Below are 12,275 nucleotides of genomic sequence, written 5' to 3' on the forward strand. Positions count from 1 at the left end.
GACTGGCTCCTGCTCTCCATCTCTATTTTGAAAGCGATCAGCCGGGGTGTTTTTTTTTTGAGTGACAGGCGTAACAGAGGCAGATTTGACTGGATAGAGACAAGAGGGCGGCGGGGGGGGGGCCTCGCCGCGTCGGAGCACGTTATCTGTCTGGGTACAAGTGCATCAAATCAAACGGGGTGGGGGGGATTATTAAAGCATCCCCGTTTTTTTTTTTTTCCCTCCGCTGTGAACTGTGACTTAATAAGCTATGCCAATTAGAGGAACAAAAATCAGGCATGCCATCGGGGCTGTATCTATCCTTTGCCCAAATTTCTCTGCTAATGCGTGAAGCTCGCTGGCAGAGGCTGCTGTGTTCTTCTGTGTGTGTGTGTGTGTGTGTGTGTGTGTGTGTGTGTGTGTGTGTGTGTGGCTTCGGCTTTGACGTGGAAAAGGAAGAAAAAAGGAGGAGATGGACGGTGGCCCAAAAAATAAAAGAGGATAAAGCCTCTTGATTTTGCGATCGTCTCCCTGACAGTCGTCTTTATTTCTAAGTCTGGTGATATTCTATATTTATCTTATTGTCAACAAATCCTGGGCAGAAACCAACAAGCATTTTGTGTGTATATTCATAGCCTGATATTTTATTCCTCTGTGCTGCAGAGCTAAAATGTCCAAAACCTGTTTCCTTCACCGCCACAAACACTTGTTGTGTCTCACACTTCGCGTACTTCTGTACGTACACCTGCTTTCTTTGTTTTGAGTGCCTGGGTGCGTTCACACTGACAAGTATGGGAAAATGCAGCGCACTCAAGAGTACCCATAGGGTAACAGTGAAAAAGCGGAGGAGTGTGGAAGGCCGGACTCTTCTCGTCCTCCATGGTGGCTGTCGTTGCTAGGTAGCGGAAGGGGAGGGACCAGTGACCTGTGTCGAACTTGTGAAAGTGGGGGAGCGAGGAAGCAGCACTGAAACGACAACCACTGAACTGTACAAGCTTCAGTTATACTTATATTAGTTTTTTTCAACAAGTGCCAATATACTGTAGTCTGATAGAAGTCATTATTGGGTTCATTTATCAGTTTGAATTGAATTATTGCTGATACGGCATGACGTCCATGGCTGACTATCACTGGTTGATCCATCCTTCTTACATTACTTCTTTCCTTTCTTACCTTTTCGAGTTCCATGTCCTTTTTTCCATTCTTCCTTCTTTCCTTTCCTCTCTCTTTCTTCTCCTTTCTTTTTTCCTTTGACTTTTGCTTTTTTTCCTTTCTTGAATCTCTTCCCCTTCCCTTCTTTCACCCTTTCTATCTTCCTTCTTTTCTTTCCTCTTTTTTAATGTCCTTTCTTTCTTCCTCTAATCTTTGCTTTCCTCCCTTCCTCATATCTTTTACCCTTCCTTTCTTTCATCACAATTTTTTCTTTCTTCCCTCCTCCCTTCTTTCCCTTGTTTCATTTTGTCCTTCCTTCAGCTTTCCATTCCTCCTTCCCTTCTTCTTTCCTCCCTTTCTTTGTTTCTTTCTGCTGACACTTGAGGAAACATTTCCTCAATCTCTCGGTGCCAACTCTATGTTCCATGGCAACGGGGAGGATGGTTTGCCCTCCCGCACCCAAAGCCCCCTTCCCTTCCCCCTGTTATTCCCAACTAAACACACACACACACACACACACAAATCTGTCAGTCACACATTTACAAGCTCAACACTCATTATTTCTATGAACACACACGTCAACGCACCTCAGTCCCCTTCCAAAACCATTGACAGGCAGACAAACAGCGGATCTGAGAGGTTATGTGTTTAAAAAAGAAGAAAAAAAGCACCACAAGCAGCCAAGACCTGAAATAGACGGGTGGCACGGTGGCAGCGGTTTTTGACAGGCAGAGTGAAGCCGCTCGCTGAACAGCTCCATCCAGGAGGAGATTAGAAAAACACACACACAGAGTTTGAAGTGTGCATTATCTTTTCCAGGGATGATCCTGAAATAAAACAGCAAACATGGCCAAATCTCCCAATAATTAAAACGCCTAATCCACTTCCTGGTTGGCGATGACCGTGGGCTGAGCGTGTCAGCTGGGGACTCGTGGGGAAATTGTGCATCGTTTATGTTTAGACTCTTTTGTGGGTTTTTTTACAGCGAATTTGGCGCGCCCCAAAAAGACGAAGACTTACACGGAACGAGGAGATCGAGCGCTTCAAACCCCCCCCCCCAAAAAAATGTATTCACAGCTTTGTGTGAAGGATGTCATTTTCAAAATTCTAATTCAACATGAAGACATGTTTGGGAGAAGAAGACAAAAAATGTCACTACTCGCTCTCAAAAGCATCAGATAAACCAAATCCTAAAAGCGTTTGGATTCCTCTGCCTCTCCACGTGTTATCTTTACAGGCTTCTGTGTCTCCTGCTTCCATCCAGCCGCCTGTCTCCTTTATGTTCTAATTTTGCCGTTGATGTTGTCTTCTTTAACCCTGTTTGGCAACCTCCGCCCATTCTGAAGCTATTCGGGGACGAACTGTGTTCTTTGTGGTTGGAAATTTCTGCTTAAAAGACCATAGGGGATTTAAAGAGAGGATGTAATAAAAATCACTGTGCTTTAGTGTGGTGTTGAGTATCCAACCCCATTACTTTGACGACATATTTACTGATTTCAATGATGTTTTATTTTTAGACTTTATTTTATAAGGAAAAACATTACTTTGCTCTTCTTATTAAACTAACTAACAGAGGTCCCAGAGGTGTGTGTGAGACTAGCTTGCTGACTAAAAGACTGTTGACTCACTGCGATGTGGAAGGATTGGGGCTCGACGCTCACTTTTATAAGGGGTTGCCAGCCTTTGGTTGCCAAAACTGAAACTGTGGTTGCCAACTTTAGTCCCCTTATATATTGAGCAATTCAGATAATATGCAGTTAGACGTCAGCTAAATAATACAAATGTGACGTGTATACGTGTGGTTGATTTTTCAAAGATGCCAAGACGAGTTTCCTTTTAGTTTTTTTGTCCAGATTCATCTGGTTCTTTGTCACTTGAATCAATTTGCACATTAGTCTTTTTTTATGTTGAAGTTGAGCTTCACCCCACAGTGCAACAACATTCTCTTCGCCACAGTCTCTAAAACAGAAGCCTGTGTTGTCACGTTCAGATGTCTGGTTCCAGTTCTGACAGTAAAATATGAATCTAAAATCTAACTACCACTAATGTAACAAATATTTTTTTGAAGTATTTATTTGGGGTGTATGTTTTACTGTTTGCTGTCCCTCTTTTTTTACATGTTAAAAAGTGGTTGCCTCAGATGGCGCAATCTTTTGTTTTGTGGAGCTTTTATGTCAGTTTGAGAATTTATGTCTAGCTTTTATATGACACTGAGGTGTACTGTATTCATTTGAGGAATGTTACAGCCTTCGCAAAGATGCGATGCTTAGAAAGTTTAGTTCACATGCTTTTTGTACTTAACGATTTATTTGCTAAGCTTGTTTCCGTGGTTATTTGATCGATACATCAACACATTCCATCTCACGCAAGCATAAAAACGTTTTACCATATAATCGTTTTTTTCCGGCATACTCTACCCACTCAGGTTTTATGTGCACATGCATACATTTATCACTGGGGTTGAGCCGAACCTGCTGAACTCAGTGCCTAATCGATCGCAATCATACAACAGAGGGGCCCATTCATTGGAATGTGACCTCACTATCTGTGAGACGGGATCAAATTATCACAAGCCACCCAAAACAATGTTTACCCGCACTATGAAATAAAAAGTAGCCCAACTGGGCAGAAAACTGCCCGGACCGTTCACTGGTCACATTATAGCATTCAATACGTCAAAGTCCTGTCCCACTGTCTCGCTTCTCATACAGCTGATGGGAAAAACGTCCTCATCATGTTCACATCATAATGCTGTACATACAGCCCACCTGCTCTCATGACATCATGACAAACTGAATGAATTGGAAGCTCTGATTTAAAAGACGAGTTTAAAACGTGAATATGAAAGTAAACAGTCTGTACTAGCATTGATTGGCCCTTGCCAGAGCTGGTCCAAGCGTTTTGGGCCCTTGGTGGATATTGAGTGTTTTTTTCCATCTTGAGCAGCTGCTGAGTCCAAATCATTCATCGAGCCAATGCTGCTGTGTTTTTTAGTTTTTTTTAAAGTAAAACAATATTTACAATGAATTCATTAAGAAGTAAATCAATATCACAGATAAGATAAATTAATCTCATGCAGGAAAATGAAAGTGTTCAAAATAAATGAGAAGAAAGTACTGGACAGGAGGTTTAAGATGTTTCCGGTTTCTCTGAATGTAATTTCTTAAGGTTCTTCAAACCAAAAGTTATTAACCTGAACTAAACACACGTGTGTGTGGACCACGGTTCAGTGTCGGCAGGTCCCAGCCTCTGGCATCGCCCCAGCCTTTGGAAACCGCTGCTCTCATGGTTGTGTAGGTCTATAGAGTTCTAATTAGCTGCATTCACAAACAGCAGCGGGCTCATCAAAATGCCGAGGCCTGCAGAAAGCCACAGCAGGGGTGAGCAGTGTGTGTGTGTGTGTGTGTATGTGTGTGTTTTGCATCTTGTACATGTGGGTTTTTAGAAGTGTGCGCGCGAGAAACAGAGTGTGATTTGTGTTCAGGGATGAGTGTTTCTGTATCAAAAAAAACGAAAAAAAAAAAAAACACAACAATCCCAAAATGACGATACAACTCAACTTAGCAAACCGAAGCCCACCGCCACAAATTCTACAAAAAGTGGGCATTTTTTCTTCCCAAAAATTGTAACATTTGTTGTCCTTCCTCACATTTGTATGCGCGGCACAGGAGCAAACAACACCACCGAAACCGCAGAGCACGAACAAAAACAACCGCACCACGAAGCAGTAAACAAAGAAGACGTCTCGGCGTCTCTCTGTTTTCCAGCCAACAAACAAAATGGCTTCCGAAATGCCGTTTAGAGGCAAATGACATGAGCGGGAGCAACAGAGACGACCCGGCTGTTTTCTGTGAAACGCTTCCAGAAAAGATTTTTTTTTTTAAAAGGCAGCATCCTCCAGAGGTTGAGCCTGTGTCGTAGAGACTGAGCATGTTCTGGAACAGAACACACACACACAGGTAGTACAATAGAATGCTGGAAAATACATGAGGTAACATATAGAACTGTACATCCAACCATAGAGCAAGCAGAAGCAGGAGAGAAGTGGACAATCTGTCTTTTGGACGACATATAAGATCATATCATGAATGTAAAAGTCATGTCTGCCGTATGCTAATTGCAAATATTGTCGACAAATAAGAATATTGGCGAATAATTTAGCAACCGTTGCTTTTTGATCTGTAAAAGTAGTGATTGTTCATCAATTGATTCAAGCTGAACAACTGTCAACTGTCAAAAACAGTCCGATTGACGAACCAACTAAATAATTTATCTCACTAGGCAACCCAGTCGCTGAAAAGATGCTGGCGTTGTACATTTCTGCAAACCGCGGATACGTTAAATGTCGATGTTTCTGAAGCATATATACATTTCATAAATACGTTTCATACCAGGCTCGTATGATGCTTGCAGAAAAGCACAATGCCACGTGGTTAATGTAAAACAATCGTTTAGGTTAAGGTTCAACAAAACTACTTGGTTAAAGTTAGAAAAATATTACTGTTTGCATTCAAATAATAACATGTCAACCGCAACAACGTAACTAGCATAAATTAAGAACCCTTAGCCGTCTTTGTTATGTAACATTATGCAACAAGCGTAAAGTCAACATTTACTTTGGGCTTCACACAGGACACAAACACTGGTCTCCTGGGTGAAAGTCCAGTGTTTGACTCTCGTCCCACCAACCCTTATTGGGCTTTCTCGTTATTTAAACTAATGTCTATACAATGTAACTTTCAATAATGCTCACTTGATATACTTTGTCACTTGTTCTGACCGAATTCAAAAACATCGACATTCAACGTATTCGTTGTTTGCAAAAACGCACAATGCCGACATGTTTTAGAAGCATGTATATGGAAAATAACAACAGCTCTCAGCAATTACACTTAAAAGATATCTTAACATATAGTATGCACATAAAAACGCTCACTGAGCTGGCGTTCACACCAAAAACAGCTCTGTGTTAAAACAATGCAAGGAGCTGCTTTAGATACCGGGGAGACATGAAGTTCAATAGAGGAAGTCCAGGTTGAGTAAGACAGCCATGAGTGAGAAGGCTTGAAGAAATACTTTACCCCCTAATATTTTATATCTATATGTTTATCAATTACTCACCCCTTGTTACTTTGAATTCTTCAGACTTTTCTCGCATACCTCCACATTGAATAGAGAGTCCAAGAACAAGGTAAATCCTTCATCAGTTGAAGTAAATGGCACAGCAAAACAGCAAACTCTTTACTATTTAAAACACTTTTGCCACTTCCGTCTCATGCTCGCACAGACGTGGTACTCGTCCAGATGAATTAGAAGTGTTTTAAATAGTAAGGTTTTAGCAAAGATGCATTTATTTGGGGAGCAGTGAGCATATGACTGGATAAATGAGACTTGGGTCCGCCACAAGTTGAGTCAGATATTGGGGATATGGGTATTTACAGAATGACTCTCTTGCTCCCTGACTTCCAGACTAACTGGATGAATGAACGAATGAATGGTTCTGCGTTAGCGTAAAAAAGTGCCGACTGACACATGAGGCAACTTCACCAACTCACTCACATTAACCTTCATTGATCTAACTTATCAAAGTCAAAGCAACCATGTTGCACCACTAATGGAACCAAACTGTGCCTGTTTGACACCAATAACACCACTGTGTCAAGAAAAACAGTGAACCGATCCCCACAACACCCACACACACCCACACACACGTGGGCAGGAAAGAATGAGGGCAGCAAATCAGAAAAACAGGAATTCTCCTTTAGGAATGAAGTTGAGCAGCTGAAAAATAAACGTGTTGCCCCAAAATACAGACACTTGAAAAATCACATCATCACCTCATGGCTGTGTTTTCCATCCCAACGTTCATACGTCATGTACTATGAGATAAAGCGGGAACAAACACTTGCAAACTACACCAGCACAGAGCGTGCAGATATGTTCCGGATGATTTGAACACAATAAACCTTTAAACTCTTTGGTCAAAATCAAGCAGCCGGTGGGTATAAATCCATTGTTTGATATAGTCCCTGGAAAGTGCACTCATTTCCCTTGTTTGAGTGTTTGCTAAAAGCTACGGTGGGCAGCTATTTTTGGAAAAATGATTTCAAAATTAATAAACATATTTGGTTAGCTATTTTTTTGTTGATCTACCGCTTCGGTAGGAATCAATGGGCCTGTGGCTGACAGTCGGGTACATTTTTAGAGACTAACCCATAATCAAAGCATGTAATCAGACCAGACAACCTCATTGTTTAAGCAACATGCAACATTTTTAGCAAAAAGTAGAACAGAAAAACGCAACCAGCTCAGTATTCAAAGAATATAGCAAGTTATAGTGTATACAAAAAATATATATCTTTTTCTCCTCAAAATCAAAAGTAATCCACGAAGCAAAAACAGCATAAAACCGAAAAAAAAACTGCATCTGCATGAACAGAACATGGTTACCCACAAGAAAATCCAAACAGCAAGCGAAGCAGCAGTGAGCAGGTGTAAGGGGAAGGAGAGGAGGAGGCTGGGAAAAGACTGAAAGAAAAAAAGAGAAGAAGGAGGAGGGGGGAAAGAAGGAGAAAGCTGACATACTTGAGCCGGAGAAATGTCCACTCCCCAGGGAGGTTGGCCCGTTCTTTCCACTGCTAACGGGAGGGGAAAACATCTACAAGACAAACAGAGCGCACATTACCTCCGAGAGCACTGACACTGTGAACAGCAAGACACATCTCTACAGAAACATCACTGCAGCTACACATGAAGAGCTTCATTCCAAAACGCCGGGACAGCATTTGGCTGAAAAATGTGTTACAATCCCGAAACGAAATGTCTTTGATTAAATGGTTGCTCAATGTTCATTATTTTCATCTTATTAGATCTTTTTTTCCGGCTTTTAATATATTAGATATGACGTTTTGGAAGGAAACTCTTTGTGGAAATTTACCAAGAAAACAAATGGTCCATCATCACTAGGGCTGGGTATCACTGGGTATCATTCCAATACTAACACTGATCGGATCGTTCAGTTTTAGTACCAATGCCATAATGTTCTATAAATATGTTTTTCTTTTAACAAAAAGGAACCAAATGTCAAATATTTGTATTTTACGAGTCGTAAGTCAACTCCCAAATCAAGAACAAGTCCATGGTCAAGTCATGACAGGTAAGTCAAGAGTAAAACTCAAAGAGAAATCCAACAAGTCCTTAGTCCAGGCCCAGATCAAGTCCAGTCCCAGGTCAAGACAGGTATGTGGCGCGCCAAGTCCCCAAGTCAAGATAGATAATCCCTCGTCAAGTCCCCAAGTCAAGATAGATAATCCCTCGGCAAGTCCCCAAGTCAAGATAGATAATCCCTCGTCAAGTCCCCAAATCGAGATAGATAATCCCTCATCAAGTCCCAAGTCAAGAAAGGTACGCAGTGCATCAAGTCCCAAGTCATGACAGGTACGTAACGCATCAAGTCCCAAGTCAAGACAGGTACGTAGTGTATTAAGTCCCAAGTCAATACAGCTACGTAACGCATCAAGTCCCAAGTCAAGAGAGGCAAGTCACAACTAAGTTAAATCAAACAAGTCCCAAATCATGACTAACAAGTCCACAGTCAAGTTCAACATTATGACAAGGAAAATCCTGTTTCCCATGGGAATGCAGGTCCCAGAAAGATACCCAAGGGTCAAATCCAATAGGTAAATCAAGTTCAAAGACAAGTTTCAACCAGGTCCAAGTCCTTTACTTTGTGTTCCAACTCCTTTAACGAGTCAGTTTTTTCCCTTTAAAGTATGTAATTCCATTTACATTTTTTAAAAATAGCAACAGTTAGCATGGTAAATTTACAAAAATATATACATTTTACATTTTTGATACCTGGCCCTAATGGTCACACAGACTCTCAGCTCAGACCTGAACACAGATATGAAGAGTTAATTTTCCAAAACACTGTGGGAACATTTTTGGGGGAAAGCAGAAAGAAATCAAATTCTACATTCAGCATTCGTAGAAAATAAACAGGATTCCTTAAATCACCTGCTCAACTTATCATAAATGCGTATTCATTCTAGTGTCACTTTCGCCGAATGTTGGACAACTCACTTTGGAAATGAAACACTTCATATCTACTTCATATCTGACTTAAACATATGAGATAATCATCAGAAGTAGTTATCATCTGCTCTACACATCTACAGGAAAGAAAAGCCCACCATAAGACAGAGACGGAAGATGAATACCGACTGTTGTTTTAATGTACGAGCTACTGTAAAGCCTCTCAAGACAACAGTTCATCATCTGACCCCTCTGGATAACCAGCAGGCCTGTGTGTCGGCGTGTTTGATGGTGACCTCTCAGTGATCGTGGACCTGCTCTGAGCTTCCCACTTTCAAATGATAAAAGCTTTTCAGGATTTATAGTTTTGAGGGATTTCTTTTTTTTTTCTATTTTTTTGTACAGACAATAATATAAGTAAATTAAACCCAGACTCAAACAATAAATAGTCGATCTGTCATTTTCTCTGAATTCAGCCCGTGGGGCCTGTAAGTGCTCTTGTTGGATACTGAGGTTGCTCCCTCGCGGCCGCGACGAACAAAGAGGAAAGGAACGCTCGCGAGATGGAGGATCTAATTGTGATTATCAGCAGGTCCATCGATATGTCCCAGTCCAACCACTCGGAGCTGCGGGTGTCAGCTTGTGGGCGTGCAAAGACAGATGATCGCATAAATTAATGCGACCGACCTGCGTTTATAATGAGAGGAGACACATTCTAGCTGCTGCTGCTGCCCTCCTTTGTTTGATTATTTTATTCAAGAAATATCATTTAAGACGGGCTGATTGACATTTATAGAAACCTGTTGAAATTCAAACACAGCCTAAATGCCCATAATATTACTACGATACACCCCAGGAACTCAAGAGCTACTAAATATAGATTTTGTGATTAATTGGTTTTTTTTCTTTGCACTTTTGTCCGTAATTATTATCCTATAATATTCCTATATTGACATGAGATTATGTGTCTGCCATTACAAGGATATAATGTTGTCACATACAATATAGTATATTTATACCATCATAATATTCCTATAGACTTGATATGTGGTTCTCAATTTTGAATATTATTGTTATTTTATGCTTTGTTTTTTATTAAAGGACACTATAACAGTTTAAAAATATTCCTATATTATATATGTCTGTGGCAGTCAATTATGAAATTAATTATCTTTCTATCTTATCTCTATCATTGTAAGCCTTTTTTAAATAAATGAATGTCACTATTTTACTTTACTTTAATGTTGTTTAGTGACTTAAGAGAATGAGTTTACAGTGATTTTATTTGACATTTAGTGTACTAATATACACAATAATACTTCTTTAAGGACTTAAACAATGTATTTATGATATACGCAGGTCTAAATAGCAAACACAGCACATATTTAATCAAAATATTGCTATAGAGGCATTTGATATGTCTGTAGTTCCCACTTCTGATACAACAGAGATCTTATTGTATGTGCCGTGTTACAAAAGCTCACAATAACAGACCAACAATATTGTTATATTAATCTATAGGGGATTATTGTGTCGGCATATTGCTCTTTAGAGAGCTTTTGAACTACAATCTCCAATTAAAAAAATATTTAAACTATTTCTATAACACACCTACGTGGTCAGTTACAGTGTGAACTGTGCTGCACGTATAGGCCTCAACTCTGATGTATTGATGACAGCATTGACATCACAGTAGAGATGGAAAGGTACATTAACGAGGCCTGCTTTTGCATCTCGTGCAGCATCTCTTTTAATAATTTCACATAATATATCATATGTGTATGAAATATAGCATATGTGTGCAGGCCTCAGGTGTGACCGTATTTTTCTATTACATTAACGTTCTTGCAGGAACTTACAATATTGCATGGGGATTTTTGGGGATTTTTCTCTCATGCGTCTCACTCTGCATCACTAGCCTCATTTCTGATGTGTTTTTTTTCTGATATCACTATGTTCATGCCGTCTCTCTTTCTATTCTTAATTTCGGGGTGTTCTTTTTCCCTCCTCCTCCTCCTCCTCCTCTTCAGACCAAAGTTGCTCCCAGAGGAGAGGAGAGAGGCGCGCAGAAAATATGGCCGAGGAGAGCGGGGGGCGGGGGGGCACTATTTACTGTCCGTCAAGTTCACAACACACAGGCTAGCCTTTTAAATAACAAAATACACACACACAAACTTTCAAACGGAGTCAGGAGTTTGAGCAGCGAGCAGCCTGCTGCGGGAACATTTCGACCGCGGAGAGAAAGTGTGACACATGTCTCTCTTTTTCGGCTGCATGCATGTGTTTCTGTCCGTCTGACTCTCTGTCTAACTGACTGATCGACTGTCTGTCTGTCTCTCTGTCACGCAGGTTCATCACTCTACACACAGCCTCGAACGTTCTGTGTACGACGCGGTGCGGAGCGCGTGGGGCAGCCTGGAAACTCGCACACACACACACACACACACACACACACACAGAACAAATAATAATAAAAATAACATTTTCTAAATCCTATCAAGGGCAGAAAGAGCTGGTTACACATGAAAAGTAAAAATAAAAAATAAAGGACTTAAAATGAGATATACTACCATGGATGTTGGGAACATTTTCAAATCGCTGTTTCGCATCTATAAGACAACAAAATTACCAATGCAGCATCACAAGTCTCTGCACACACACACATACAGAAATGAAATTACAAAAAATAAATAAAAACAATAGGCACTGACTTATTTTTGCAAGTTACTCTATACGTGAAACGCACTTTTGTGCAAAAAACAGTTGAGTGTAAATAAGCAGGTTTAAAAGTCATTACGTTAGAAAATGTAAAACAGCGGTAGCTGTAAGAAAGGACGCGTTCATGCTCTTCCACGGCTTGTAGCTGTCATGACACGAGTTATTATATTCATATTTACGCGGAGGAGAAGGTCCGTGTCCCTTACCGCGCTGAAATCCAGTAAGTCGCTCAGCTCCTTATCGGTTCCCAGAGCTGCCATCCGCTGTTGATGATGCATTTTATGTTTTTTAGCAAAATCGCACGGACCCTAAAACCGGGGGGGGGGGGGTATGAATGAAGAGACAGAAGAGGACAGGTAGGGCAGACTGATAGATGGAGAGACAAGGGGATG

At 40.7% G+C, this 12,275-nt stretch overlaps 1 protein-coding gene across 2 annotated transcripts in view; it reads right to left on the minus strand.

The window, feature by feature from the left end:
* tcf4 (transcription factor 4) overlaps positions 1 to 12,225 on the minus strand; it is a 208,565-nt gene extending 196,340 nt beyond the window's left edge. The window contains exons 1-3 of one of the 2 annotated variants that reach the window (XM_031856013.1): positions 12,090 to 12,225; positions 11,736 to 11,774; positions 7,717 to 7,789 (exon numbers count right to left, since the gene is read on the minus strand). In XM_031856013.1, coding sequence (XP_031711873.1) covers positions 7,717 to 7,789; positions 11,736 to 11,774; positions 12,090 to 12,161 — 184 coding nt within the window. In that variant the 5' untranslated portion in view covers positions 12,162 to 12,225. The remainder of the gene's footprint in view (positions 1 to 7,716; positions 7,790 to 11,735; positions 11,775 to 12,089) is intronic. The other variant, XM_031856016.1, reaches the window with a different exon arrangement.
* Positions 12,226 to 12,275: the final 50 nt, after the last annotated feature.

This window comes from Anarrhichthys ocellatus, unplaced genomic scaffold, assembly GCF_004355925.1.
Source record: "Anarrhichthys ocellatus isolate YVR2014 unplaced genomic scaffold, GSC_Weel_1.0 scaffold16, whole genome shotgun sequence".
NCBI lineage: Eukaryota > Metazoa > Chordata > Actinopteri > Perciformes > Anarhichadidae > Anarrhichthys > Anarrhichthys ocellatus.